The sequence below is a fragment of the Argentina anserina genome, chromosome 3 (assembly GCF_933775445.1).
Source record: "Argentina anserina chromosome 3, drPotAnse1.1, whole genome shotgun sequence".
NCBI classification, from domain to species: domain Eukaryota; kingdom Viridiplantae; phylum Streptophyta; class Magnoliopsida; order Rosales; family Rosaceae; genus Argentina; species Argentina anserina.
The window spans coordinates 22,872,259-22,886,403 of NC_065874.1; the positions used below are offsets into that span (position 1 = coordinate 22,872,259).

The following is a 14,145-nucleotide window of genomic DNA, read 5'->3' on the forward strand; positions in this document are numbered from 1 at the left end:
TCACGAACATAGATATTAGTTGTTTATCTCGTGAACAAGACTCCAATCTCCAGCTACTTCACAATCTCAGAGTATAATTCAATTTGTGAGGCACGTCCACTTCTGCAACTGTGACGAGCACCAAAAAGGGTGGCACCGTGGCGTGCATAGAGGCGTCTGCTCACTTTGATTTCAGTTTCAGGGAAGCGCTGAGGGGATAGTTTATTGCATGAAGTCAATTAAACATATAGACAGCAAAAGGAAAAAAAAAAAAACAGACAGAAATCTGACTGCTTATACAATATCGCCTTCCTGTTGGTGGTGGACCGTCATCAAAGACATGGCCAAGAGCATCACAAACTGCACAAAGAATTTCCTGGCGATGCATGATGATAAGGGACAAGTCTAACTTGGACTTCACGTTGTTTTCCAATTGGCTGGTAATAAGATGGCCAACCAGTTTTCTCAAAAAAAAAAAAAAAGATGGCCAACCAGTTCCACTATCAAATTTAGTTGATGAAATGAACACAGAACTGATGTGAGTGCGCCAAACTTTCAAGAACATACTGTAACACATGAAAATGAATAGGTACTACTTACTCAAAAAGAGGAGTGTGACAACATATGCAATGGTAATTTCCGGGAGTTTTGGTATTCCAGTATTCCCTGAAAGATGAAAGAAAAAACACCAAAAAAAAAATGAAATCAATCTATTTTTCTCTATGTTCTTAATCTTTCAACCCCCAAAAAGAAATATGCATACAAACCAAAAATTGTTCATTTTTAAGCAACATAGGTTGGATGCCAAACTGACCTCAAAGCAGACTGTCAAATGAGGATTATCCTAATACAAACTTTTGCTATAAACAAGATTAAACCCAACATTTTTTATACTAGTAAAATGTATGCTGTATCCATACAATGCATGAACACACTAGAGGTAACACCCACATACTGCACATTGAGGTGAATAAGAACCTGAGATGGCAGAGTCACTCTGCCAACTAATCTATTATTGAAATATGGACTGAGAATGTAGAAGATGAAATTGGAGAATTTTCCAATTGTATTTCAGTTGTGAAGATTACAAGATACAAGGGAAGACTAAATAGCAAGGAAAAAGTAAATCTAACCAATCTAACATACTGTGTACAGTAAAAGACTATAACTAGATCTAAACAACTTAAACAACCACAATTTAAGGGCATACAAGAAGCCTCACTAGTCACTACCTCGTCAGGTCAGAAGAACTTAATTGATGTAGCAGAAAACTGGATTAGAATAATTAATTTTAACAAACTCTCCAGTGATTGATGAGTTCATATTTTGCTATATTTGTATACCTCTTACCCTTGATATATATGTTTAATTCTAATTGTTTATAGTCATTTTTACTTAGTTTAGTGTTTTACAGGTTTGAAGAGCATTGGTGAGGAAAAGGAGCAAAACTAGAGCAAAACCGTTGGAGGAAAGTCTCAAGTCTGAAAAGTTGAAGCAGTATTGCATATCAGTCACCTTTGGAGGTTATTATGTGCTGACCCAGGATGAACCAGATGACGAGTAATATATCAAAAGAAAGCCCTTGAAGTCTATTTTATGTAGAATTTTACGGATCTCAATTTCGATACTCTGAGAGTTTGACACGAGTTTAATAGTTAGTAATTAAAAGACTAGGAACTCGAATAGGATTGTGACGGTGAAGTTAGAAGTCATAGTGTTGTCCGTCGTTGTTTTACAAACTCTTTTTCCGATTTGTCTTTAGTTCTTTATTCACTATGTGTGTTTGTTTGATCAATTAAGTTAGGATTAAGAGTTGATTATCAATCCATAGTTAGAACGACCTCGTACTTGCATAAGCTATACTACGACTGATACGTGCACTTGCAAGTTTTAATTAAAATTTGACTACAACTCTTCCACTGTTCATAAAAATACCTGAGAAGGTCCACAAAAGCTCCTGAAGAAAGTAAGTAAAATTAAGAACCATACCCGGGGTGAACGCCTTTCTGTTCCTTTTTGACGAGTAATGTGAAACTGTTCCTTTGTAAGCCGCTTTATCCACTTGTCATTACTTAAATATTTTTAATTTCCAGTCACTGGCTCTCTTCACATGCCCCAAAAGTATCTTTTAAATCTTCTTTTGTTATGATTATAATAAAAATGAACAGAAAGAATGTTTGAAACATATTCAGTTATTCACTTTTAAATAGTAGTTTAACTTCTGCTCGCGATACCTACTATAAAATGTAGAGCATATAACTTTAATGGGAGAGTTTTAGCAACATGTTTACTGTACATAACATCTGAAGTTTGAGAAGTAAGAACAAAATCTTTGGTCACAACTCACACGACAGAGGATGCTAGAAAGAGCATAGAATTTGACATGTCACTTCAAATTGTACACAGTTTCGAGGGTGATGATTCATATTTTTGGTTTAAAAGTACTTTGAAGAAGTTAGGGTAAAATAGATAGAGTCACTTGTTATTTTACCAGTAAGACTGACAACTTTATTATATTAGGAATCATGAAGTACTGCATTCGTCAAGAATGATATAACTAACATGCACGCCACTCCAACTAAAAGAAGTAATATCCTTGTTGTCCAGTTATCACCACAAAATTAGTTGAAAGCCAGAAGTGAACTAGCAATATTATTATTTCCAATGGAAAGCATATGGGTGCCTTAAAAGACATATTACATATAGAATTAACAGAATAAACTGGTCACAATATATATAGACTTGTAGACTAAAACATGAAACTGACATTTAAAATATTAGAATTGATGGGAACAACTAATAGAGATGGATCCTCCATAGCTAAGTATTAAAGAAAATAATTGATCTGTAAATTTACAAATTCTCTTCATGTCCCATCAAATTCTTCTCATACCAATGCCAAGAGGCCAAGGAAATCTTGTTCTCAACTGAACTATGATGGACTAATCTGAAAGAAATAGGCCACTACTCACAATTTGCCAGTCTAATGATATTAGGTTTTCACTCTAAAGTCTGACGAGATCTATCTATTACACCTTTCAACAGATTTGAATATCCTCCTGATCTAAAGTACCTGGGACATTCGTTCACCATGCAAAGGAATATCTCATGATATCTAAAAATTTAGGGGCTTCAACTAACTATACATGTTGGCATAGACTTATGCCCAACCATAATCAGCACGACAATTAGCACACGTAGGCTCAAAAGCAACCAAACTCCGCAGTACAGGCATGGAGCCAGCTACGCCAGCTGTGTAATGAGCCGCCCCGCAGCTCAAACCAATTACGGACGCGCCCACACGCGCACCTCAAAGGGCTCTAGAGAACATCTCAATTGGACTAAGTCCCACATCGGAGGATGAGTGAATGATTTACCTCAACTCAATTATTAAAGGTCAAACCCTTGACCTCATAAGGTAAGCAATCCCAACTACTTACTGTTACTCTGCAGAAATTACTACATATCTGACTTAAGCATCAGAGAGTTAAAGACCACGTCGCCGTGGTCTCCATTCTGACGAGTTGTGCTACTTGTGACAGAAAGAGAGCAAGGACCACAGAGAAGTCAGTACACAAGTAGTGGAGTATATTGCTACAACGCAGTATATACCATTAACATTTGTGGGAAGCCGTAACAAAAAGTTCTAGTGATACACATGCAACACCTCGCAAAGAAATTGCATTTTGAAATGAGCACCCCTAATTCCCTGCCACCCAACCCGGCGAATGGTCACTTAAACCATCCCCTGCCCTCCCCAAACGAAGATTTCATAATCCTCACCCCCACCCCTGGGACTGTTGTGAGCACAAGCGCAACACTGACCCCGTTGTCGCCGTAAAATTAGCGAGCATGGCAAAGGACCTCCTCGTTGAGAGTTGCCTCGGTAAATGTAGAAGATCGAAATAGGAGATCTATAGTTTGAAACCATTCCACTAGTTATCGAAAAGGACATCTGCTCTTTTCTAGGGTGCTCCCTTCTCCCTCATTGATACGAAAAATTCTCTGGGTGAAAAGAATGTTCTCTTCTTCCACACACTAAGCAGTTGGAGGCGGTGGAGCGCGAGAAGGCTGCAGCTTTATAGGCCGAACTTGACATAATGAGAGCGCAGTTAGAAAACGCCGAGCGCAGTCGGCGACAAGAGGACTCACAATGCGAGGGCAGCGCACAATCAAAAGGGAGAGATCAAGTTATCTGACCATTAGCTTAACCCCCTCCGAGCTTGCTAGGAAATGATCTCCATCCCCTAAGCGCATTCGCAACCACGAGGAAGGGTGTATGAGATGAGTGTAACTTGCCGCTCACGACCCTAAATTGCTGGCAACACACTGACCTTAATACTATAGCGGCTGACTGCCACAGAGCAGTGGGACGCCAATCTGCGTTGCCAACCAATATTTGCAGCCAAGTCAGGTCCCTTTACCACGCGCATCATGAACACTGTCCGCCCGTCACAGTCAAAGAGCCTGAAGATAACGCCATACACGGGTGAGGGAGACCCGTTCCGGCACATCGACAATTTAAGAAAGTCATTGCCAGTAAAGAATTCGATGATGCCACACTTTGCCACCTATTCAGCGAGACATTGGATGGTGACGCAATGAATTGGTTTTTCGAGCAGCCAGCAAATTCCATGGACTAGTTTGCACAACTGACCACGGCGTTCCTTAACAGGTTCATCCTCATGGCTAGCGCAGCGCACACCACAGACGGCTTGTTCCAGGTGAAGCAGGAAAGTAAAGAGACCTTGGGCACTTTTGTGATAAGATGGCAGACAGCCGCATCCAAATGCCGCAACCTCAACAAAAACGCTTACTCCGGCGCATTCAAGGAGGGACTGCGGTATGAGAATTTCTTATTCCACATCAACGTGGACCCAAGGATGCGTGACGCCACCTATGATGAAATCATGACAGAGGCGGTACGGTATGCTCAAGCAGAGTATGTAACCTACGGGGAAAAGAGAACGCCCGTGCCATCAGATAAGAGTAGTGCGACGCAGCCGTCCATATTTCAAGGCACGGTCCCTATACAGCGCGAGCTTTTCCCAGCCAATGAAGACCGCAGTAAAGTAAGGAAGAGGGACTAGCAACAATCAAATCGTCACGACGGGAGTAATCTCGATCTGCAGGGGGGCCAAGATAAACACATGAGGCAGGGCGATGAACGGTGACCGGACACCGCCAAGGGAAGAAACCCTTGAAGACTTCTTCCACAAACACAATGAGACATTGAGAAAGCCAAGAAGATACCCTCAAGCCGACGCAAATATTGGTAAGTGGTGCAAGTTCTATGAGAATGGGTCCATAACACAAATGATTGTAGAACCCTCCGCGCAATGAGAGCCAGCAGTGATACGAGAGTTAGGGAGATGCATCCAAGAGCACAGCAGAATGTTGTGGCGGTGGTTGAAAACATGCGCCGCATCAACATAATCGAGGGTGGAGCCCCAATGACAAACATGTCCAACCGTGCGAAAAAACGGTTCCCTCGCAGCCATCACCCGAGACAAGTGTGCGCCATTGCGGGGGGAAACGCCAACAGGCAGAAGGAAAGATGGAAACAGATCACCTTCACCAAAAAGGAGGAAATCAACATCTCCCTACCCAAAGACGACGCATTTCTCATAGATGCAGTCTTGGGTGGACAATGGGACGTGGGTAAAATGATTATCGATATGGGATCCGCAGTTAATGTTCTTTTCATGGGATGTTACGAAAAGATTGAGCGCAGTGGTAAGAAGCTAGTGCAAGACCACGAACCACTGATTAGCTTTTTCGGGGACATAACCCAACCTTTGGGCTCGGATTACATGACAATACGCATTGGAACTGCACCATGCACAGTCTGCGTCGAAGCTGAGTTCATCGTAGTTGATGCCTACAGTTCTTAAAATGGGATAATCAGTCGGCCTACTCTGAACCGAATACGGACCTTCATTGCGGGATATATGATGCTCATCAAGTTCCCAACCCCAAACGGAACAGGGTAGATCCGTGGATCATAGTCTGTGGCAAAGGAATGCCAAGCACACGCACTCAGGCGTAGCACAATAGACACGAAATCTTGGCGGTGCATTCCAAGAAACTTAACCGACAAAGTCGTCGATATGAGAGACGACGAAGTCGCTAAGAACAAGGGCAAGAAAAAGATTACGCCTTACGAAACCAAGACACCGGCAAATCATGAGACTTCCTTGAAGAGCATCACGCCCTTCCCACAACACCCAGAGTGAAAGGTCAAAATTAGCCCTACCTTTAGCCCCGCAGTAAAAAATGATCTAACGAACTTCTTGGGAGAGAGCATGGAGCTGTTTGCATGGTCATACGAGGATATGCCTGGTATCTCACTTGACATCATCATGCATGAGCTACACATCAAACCTTCCGCATACCCAGTCAAACAAAAGCGATGCAGCTTTGATGACGAAAAAAGTATTGCGATACGACAAGAGGTCGACAAGTTAAAGGGCATGAAGTTCATTAGGGAGGTCCAGTACCCAGAGTGGATTTCAAACTATGTAATGGTGCATAAAGCTAACGACAAATGGCGGATGTGTGTGGATTACAAGAACGTGAACAAGGCATGCCCTAAAGACAGCTTCCCTCTACCTAGAATTGACCAATTAATTGACGCAACAACAAGCCATGAGCTGCTAAGCATGATGGACGCTTACTCCGAGTACAACTAGATCTGCATGAACCCTGCGGACCAAGAAGCTACGACATTCATTACGGACAGAGGCCTTTACTGTTACAATGTCATGCCCTTTGGATTAAAGAATGCAGGTGTTACATACATACGTTGCGTCACACAAATGTTCGATAAGCACATCGGCAGTAAGATCGAGGTCTATGTAACGATATGTTGGCCAAAAGTGTCAGGATCGAGGACCATGTGGCTAACCTCAGAATCGTTTTCAACGTGCTTAAACAGTACAAGATGCGGCTGAATCCAGGAAAATGTGTTTTTGGTGTAACGACAAGCAAGTTCCTGTGCTACATCGTTAGTCAACGTGGTATAGAGGCAAACCCGGGAAAAGTGCAGGCCATTCTGGATATGGCGCAGCTAGTGCTTAAGAAGGATGTGGAGGCCCTTTAGGGGAGACTTGTTGCGTTATCAATATTCATCTTGAGACTGATAGACAAATGTGAACCATTCTTCAAACTATTACAACGTTCCAAGAGCATATTGATTGAGTGGACACCAGACTGCTAAGAAGCCTTTCAGGAGCTAAAAGACTACCTCGCCGCAGTACCATTGTTGTCAACCCCGCAACCGGGTGAAACACTATATCTCTACCTCACAGTTTCCACAACCGCGGTTAGCAGTGCATTAGTCCGCCGGGATGGAACAAAAGAACTTCCAGTATTTTACGCCAGAAGGGCCATGAACGGTCTAGAGACAAGGTACCCGACACTGGAACAACTAGCCCTCGCACTCATCGTCGCAACTAGACGATTGCGCCATTAATTTCAAGGTCACAACATCCACGTCCTTACTAACCAGCCCTTCAAACAAGTCCTCCATTATCCGAAACACTCAGAGCGACTCAACAAGTGGGCTATTGAGTTAACAGAATTTGACATTGAGTACAAGCCACGACCCGCAATAAAGGGCCAGGCCGTAACATATTTTATTGCAGAAATGATTCCCCGAGATGAGACCGATATAGTTGACTCTGGTACAGCGCCGAGCAGTGCAATGATAAGCACCACAGCTTCCCCATGGAGCTTACATATGGACGGTTCCAGCTGCGCCAAGTTTAGCAGTGCAAGTATCATTTTGAGCGGACTGGGGGGACTAAAGCCGGAGTACACTCTTAAGTTCAACTTCGCTGCATCTAATAATATAGCGGAGTATGAGGCACTAATCGCAGGACTACAATTAGCCTTAAGCACAGGTGCAATGAGTATCAACGTATTCAGTGACTCCCAGCTGGTAGTCAATCCGGTCACCGGGTATTTCACCGCCAAGGACGAACAATTGGCAGCTTACTTGACATACGTTACGATGCTATTGAAACTATTCGAATTCTATCACATCACCCAGATCCCGAGGGCCAGTAACGGAAGGGTAGATTCCTTAGCAAGGCTTGCCACGACGCGCAACCACATCAGTGAGATACCACTTACAAAACGACATACTATTTCGCCAAGGCCTTCTAAACGCCAGTTTAAGATGTGTCACAACTGAAAAAGACAAACGAATTTTGCAAGAGATTCACAATGAAGACTACGGTAACCACTATGCCAGTCGTGCACTAGCCGGAAAGAGACTGCGGACAGGCTATGACTGGCCCACACTTGCTGCTGACGCACATGAGTTAGCATAATCTTGCCACAAATGTCAGATACATGGACCTATATCGCGATAACCCTCAGAACTAATTTCATACCTAGTCAGCCCATGGATCAATTGCCTCTAGAGCATGGATTTGATTGACCCACTCCCCGTAGGAAAATGCATGTTCAAGTGGGTCATAGTGTGCATCGACTATCACTCCAAGTGGATTGAAGCTGCACCCTTGGCCACAATAACAACTGAGAAAGTTCAACATTTCCAATAGCACAATATCTTTTACCACCATCATCACGGACAATGACACGCAGTTCAATAATGACCTCCTAATCACATGGTGCAAATCAAGGGGGACTACGCTCAAATTCGCCTCGGTCGCACACCCAAAACTAATGGGCAAGTGGAAGCTGCCAACAAACTAATCAAGGGTCTCCTAAGGAAGAAGTTGGATGATGCAAAGAGACTTTGGCCGAGAAGCTTGACGAAGTATTATGGGCAATCAAAACCATGCCAAAAGAGGCCACGGGCGAGATACCCTTATGCCTCATGTACGGCACAGAGGCAGTACTCCCCATTGAAATAATCTAACCAACAAAACGGATTACACTGTTTGAACCCGAGACTAATTCGTAGAACATAAAACTAGACAGAGACATCTTGGAAGAGAAACGCATTGCAGTGCACCGCCACAACATCCTGAACAAACATCGCGTGACATATTTCTACAATTCTCGTGTTAAGAGCAGAACACTTCAACTCGGGGACTGGGTCCTAAAGAAAGTTCAAGCTAAGGTTACCGGACTACGCCCGAGGTGGGAAGGACCATATAAGGTTGTGGATATCATTGCACCCAACACATACTATCTGGAAGACAAGTACAGAGAAAGACTGGCCCACCCTTCGAACATGGAACAACTTAAGTACTACTACAAGTAAAAGTCTGCGCATAGCGCAACACTTAGGGACTTGGACTATTTTAAGTACTTATGGCACACTGCCAAAGCTATCTTTGTAAATATTAGCCTACGGCCAAGCTATCAATGAAATGAGGAATTTTTCAAACCATTGATCCTTAATATGCCAAAACACACTTTGGAACATTACAACAATTAAATTCCTTAAGCAGACTATTTCATTGGCGCGTAACAAAGTATAGAGCACAATCACACAACATTCGTCATGGGATAAACACACAAACGAAACGAGGAAACTTAGAAGGCCCAGGGGCTTTAGTTCATTAAATGATAAACAAATGTTACAAGGCCTATTACAAATAAAACATGACAAATACAAAGAGAAAACTCTCGAAGATGGTGTATCAAGTACAAAGGGGGTTCTTCCTCTTCGCCCACCTCATTCTTCCTCAAGCACCGCGAATTCAGATACACTTCTTTCCTGCTCCTCTCCCGCAGCTCGGACTTTGCCGTACTGCTCAGGCTATGTCATCTGCTCTCGGAATGTCCGAGTCCGCTGTTTGCCCTGGTTCGCCTTATGACGACTATGCATCCTAGCGCTCTGCGAGGGAGGAGTAGGAGAAGGAGTCTCCGGATTAGAATCAGACCTGTCATTATCACGAGATAAACCAGTAGAAGAAGAGTCAGAAAATTCCTTAGCATTTTCGTCACACACGCGTCTTCCGCAGCAGAGGGCAGCTACGAGAAGGGTGCCACTACTTGATGCGGTATGGGTGGCGCTTATAATCCTCTTTGCTTCAGACGCACCTCATAATCCACCGGATCCAGCATTTCCAGCTCCTGGAGCTGCGCCACCATGTCGCCCACAGCCGCGGCGTAATAGCCTTTAAAATACTTCTTTATTTCTGGGGAAGTTTTGAATGCTTCAACCGAGCTCACCGCGGCCTCCTTAGTGGCACGCATCTTCTCGGCTTTTGAGTCCTCTAAAACCTTTTGCAGCAGATCCTCTGCCTTTCCCACAGTTAGCTGCTGTGCCAACGACTCAGATAGCTCTCGCATGGCAACCTCCTACCGCATATCCTCTTGCAAGTTTGCCACATTCTCCAGCTTTGCCCAGGCATTAGCAAGGTCGTTCTCCAACAAAAGAATCTTTGTGGTGTGCCCGCTATCTCGCTCCGTCACTTCAGCAAGCAGGCGTTGCTCTTCCATGACCTCTCGCTCCACGTCGTCCTGGTCGCGGGTAGACCTAAGGGACTACCAACGTCCAAACTTGATCGCTCAGGTCGCCGCAGTCCCTCGATGCCAGCATGTTTACCTAGCAGTGCCAACGTTTTCAGGTCCGCCGCACTGAGCTTACTGAGGTAACTACGGTCAAGCGTCGAGAGGTCTTCATATACCCGGGAGTCTGTAAAGGTTAGGGGCCCCTTCTGAACGGTCTTTTGTCTCTTGGGGTGCGGAGCTGCGACGGTCATAAAAACCACGTCCTCAGACACTAGTGCGGCCCACGAGCCCGAGGAACCAGCCTTCTCCTTATGCTGTACAGCGCCCACCTTCGGCTGTTTCTTCTTCCGTTTTCCCTCCAAGGACTCCGCAGGCACGGCCAGCCGCAGATCTGAGTCTATCCACCTTACCCACTCCGCATCGCTCCGGTGTGGCATGCCCTGCTCGTTCGGCAATGGCGTGTGCGTCGGCACCGCCAAGTCGATCACATGCGGCGCATCTTCCTCCCTCTTTGCCCCAACGTTCACCTTCTTGCTCGCCGTTGCAGAGTACTTGGCCATCACTCGCTGCAGCATAGTTAATGTGATGCCTTTGGTTTCTACAGTGACGTCGGGGTCTTCTTGTTGTCGGAACCTCGGGTAGCAAACACGCTCCAACCTCTCGAAATTCTTAAGCGTAATAGTTGCGTAGACAGTTGCGGGTGAATACGCCATTAAAAAAAGAAGAAGAAGAAAGAGTGTAGTCTTATCACTTACGATGGCGGCGCAACCCCTGGCACCTCCACAAATATGTTACTCGGTTGATACGCTCGACCTCACGATCTGACAACGCTAACTTCCTCCCAACTGCACAAAATACAATCACACATTAAATACACAATCGATACCCAACAAGCAATCAACAAACTTAGGACACCTACAGTTAATAGCTTGAAAACAGGAATGAATACGCTTTTCTGGGAAATACTCATTCCCGTGGAGAAGGCCATACTTCCACCCACTCTCAAAGACGAAGCTATTGTTTTGCCAGCCTGTCCCCGTGGAGGGCCAGTTCTCCAGCATTTGGAACTCGCTATGCTCGTCCCTCTTGATGAACCACGCAGCCCCTCCATTCCCGTTGTACTGGTTATAGTCTATCCGGAAAAAATGGGGCACTTCCGCCGCAGTGGAGAACGAGCATCCCGACATGTGGAAGATGGAGCAGAGGCCAGAATTACCTTCCACATATTGTAACTAACTTGGCCAAAAGCCAATCCAAACAACGCCACTAAATACTGCAACCGCGGGTCTAATGGCAACTCAACTCCCAGTCGCAACACGGATGGGCTGACCAACGTTTACCCTTCAGGCAGTATCGTGCCATATTCATTGGTCCTAATGGTCCGTGCTATGACCATATTTGGCAGTTTGAACTCCTCCACATACCCAAGCATTTCATGTGATTTGCCGTTTAAGGCTCCTCCACTTCTGACTTCTTCACCCCACCATCGAGCTAGCGGCATACATGCACTGGACTTAACGCCTGACTCGACGTAGACATCCCAGATGCGCTCGTGATACGCTCACAAACATCTAGGTCCTGGCTCGACACCAGATGAGCTCCACTTTCCCGTGTTTTCTCAAGGTCGGACTTCATTGGATTCGATGACTCGCTACTATCCCAATTCCGCAAACACTGCGGCGTGACTACTACTACGCAAGGTGCTCCCTCTGCTATGTCGCAACAGGTCCATGTAGTTGGTCTCCAATTCACTAGTCCAAGAATCGGACGAAGTCGACGCGAACCAAACTCCCTATGTAGGCGCGGAATCGCTGTCAGTTAATATATTTACGCCATGCATTACGCCACAGCAAGCAACACTGTAGTCAAACACGAACAACCTAAACCTAGAAGTTAGAGAGTCGATCAGATCTAACCAAGAATACCGCAATGACGAACACGAAGAACATGACGAACAACAAACCTAGATCTAGGCGACATTCATCGACAACCACCCAAACACCCAAACTCACCGAAAAACACATCCCCACAGATCAAACATACCCAAAACCAGAAATTTGTCGGAAAAATAAAGGCTAAAACCCACTGCATCACCTCACCAACCCATCCACAACCCAAAACATACCAAAATCTACTAAAATATGGAATCAAGGATAAGGGATTTCAAGAGATACGTACCTTGAGGAACAATTTCACCAACTTAGGCAAGATTTTGACATAAGACGAAGAAGAGGAGCGAGAGCCGAGGATGGAACGAGAGCTTTCGGGAATTCGAAAACTTCAATCTGATGAAAATGACACTTTCTCTCTCTCTCTCTTTCACCTTTTATGTTAACCCTACACTTGATCATAACCGTCGATCGCTCACAGGCCACTACCAGCCATTGTGGCACAAACAAGATCGCAGTCGTTGACCAAAAAGGCGTCGTTCCAGATCTTGCCATGTGGCACGCGAGTCATTGAGGCGACACCTCAAAAACATATTGAGGTCACTAATGTCACATCCCCGAAATTGAACTGTCCTGGGAATGCTCACTATTCTCAAAGACAGCGTCCAAACATGTCGTACGCGTAATATTTACTACGCTATGACGGACGCACTACGCTCAAAGATAGTGTCCAAAGACGTCCTACGCCTAAAATTTACTACGCCATGATGGACGCACTACGCTCAAACACAGTATCCAAAGACGTCCAACACGTAAAGTTCACTACGCCATGACGGACACACTACCCTCAAAGACAGCGTATAAAGACGTCCTACGCGTAAGGTTCACTACGATATGACAGACGCACTATGGTTAAAGACAGCGTCCAAAGACGTCATACGCGTAAAGTTCACTAGCTCTAATTTTTCAAATCATCATTATGAATCAAGTGTTTGTTTTACTTTATGCATATAGTTGTCATTTCAAGGTATTGAATATAAGAAGCATTGTTAGACTTGTGTGAGCTATTACATGTCATATTGTGAGTACTTGAGCCTTATTTAAGTGCATGCATAGTTCCATGCACTACTTCATTCATGTGTGAACATCTCATTGCTTTGCATCTCTAGTGTTTAAAGTCACAATTTTACGTCTTGGAATTTAACCAAGCCTACAGTTCACTGTGCTATGATGAATGCATTACGCTCAACAATCGTTCCATCGATACAGGTTCCAAATGGGACACACCAACCTTTTCCGGGGTCAAACCATATGTTATTCCGGCTTCTACAATTTAAACAAGTAGATGACCCATTCATTTAGTGTCATTTGGAGAATGATTTTTCTAGTGTTTAAACCATAGATATGATTTTTCTAGTGTTTGGAGAATGTAACAGCATTTAGTGTCTTATTTGGGACTAGCCGAATTTAACTGGTTGTGTCAGAATGCTGTTTGAATTTGTGTCAAATTTAACTAGTGCAGTCAGAGATTATGTTTGGATTTGTAGTTGTATTTAGTGGGTCGCTACATTAGCTACGTACCCTATTTGGGATCAAACCGACCATAGTTCATTTGTTTTGGGATTTCGATCTTGTACTTGACTTTTATTTTCTATAGTCGTAAAATAACTTTGCTGTAATTGTTTGGTATTCAACTGCTCCAATACTATGTTTTTTTTCCAACTTTTAAGTTGAAGAATGTAGATCTATTGCCATGTGATACACTCGATGAGATTCCACTTTGTTTCAATCCCCCCTCTTACAATATCCTACAGCGTATTGTATAGAGAAGTTCACCGCG

The 14,145-nt window shown here is 44.2% G+C and overlaps 1 protein-coding gene across 1 annotated transcript; it reads left to right on the top strand.

Annotated features, from left to right (window-relative positions):
• The first annotated feature begins 7,627 nt into the window (after positions 1–7,627).
• LOC126787271 (uncharacterized) lies at positions 7,628–8,176 on the top strand. The gene has a single exon (XM_050513181.1). It carries the CDS (start codon positions 7,628–7,630, stop codon positions 8,174–8,176), a length of 549 nt encoding a protein of 182 aa, XP_050369138.1.
• Positions 8,177–14,145: the final 5,969 nt, after the last annotated feature.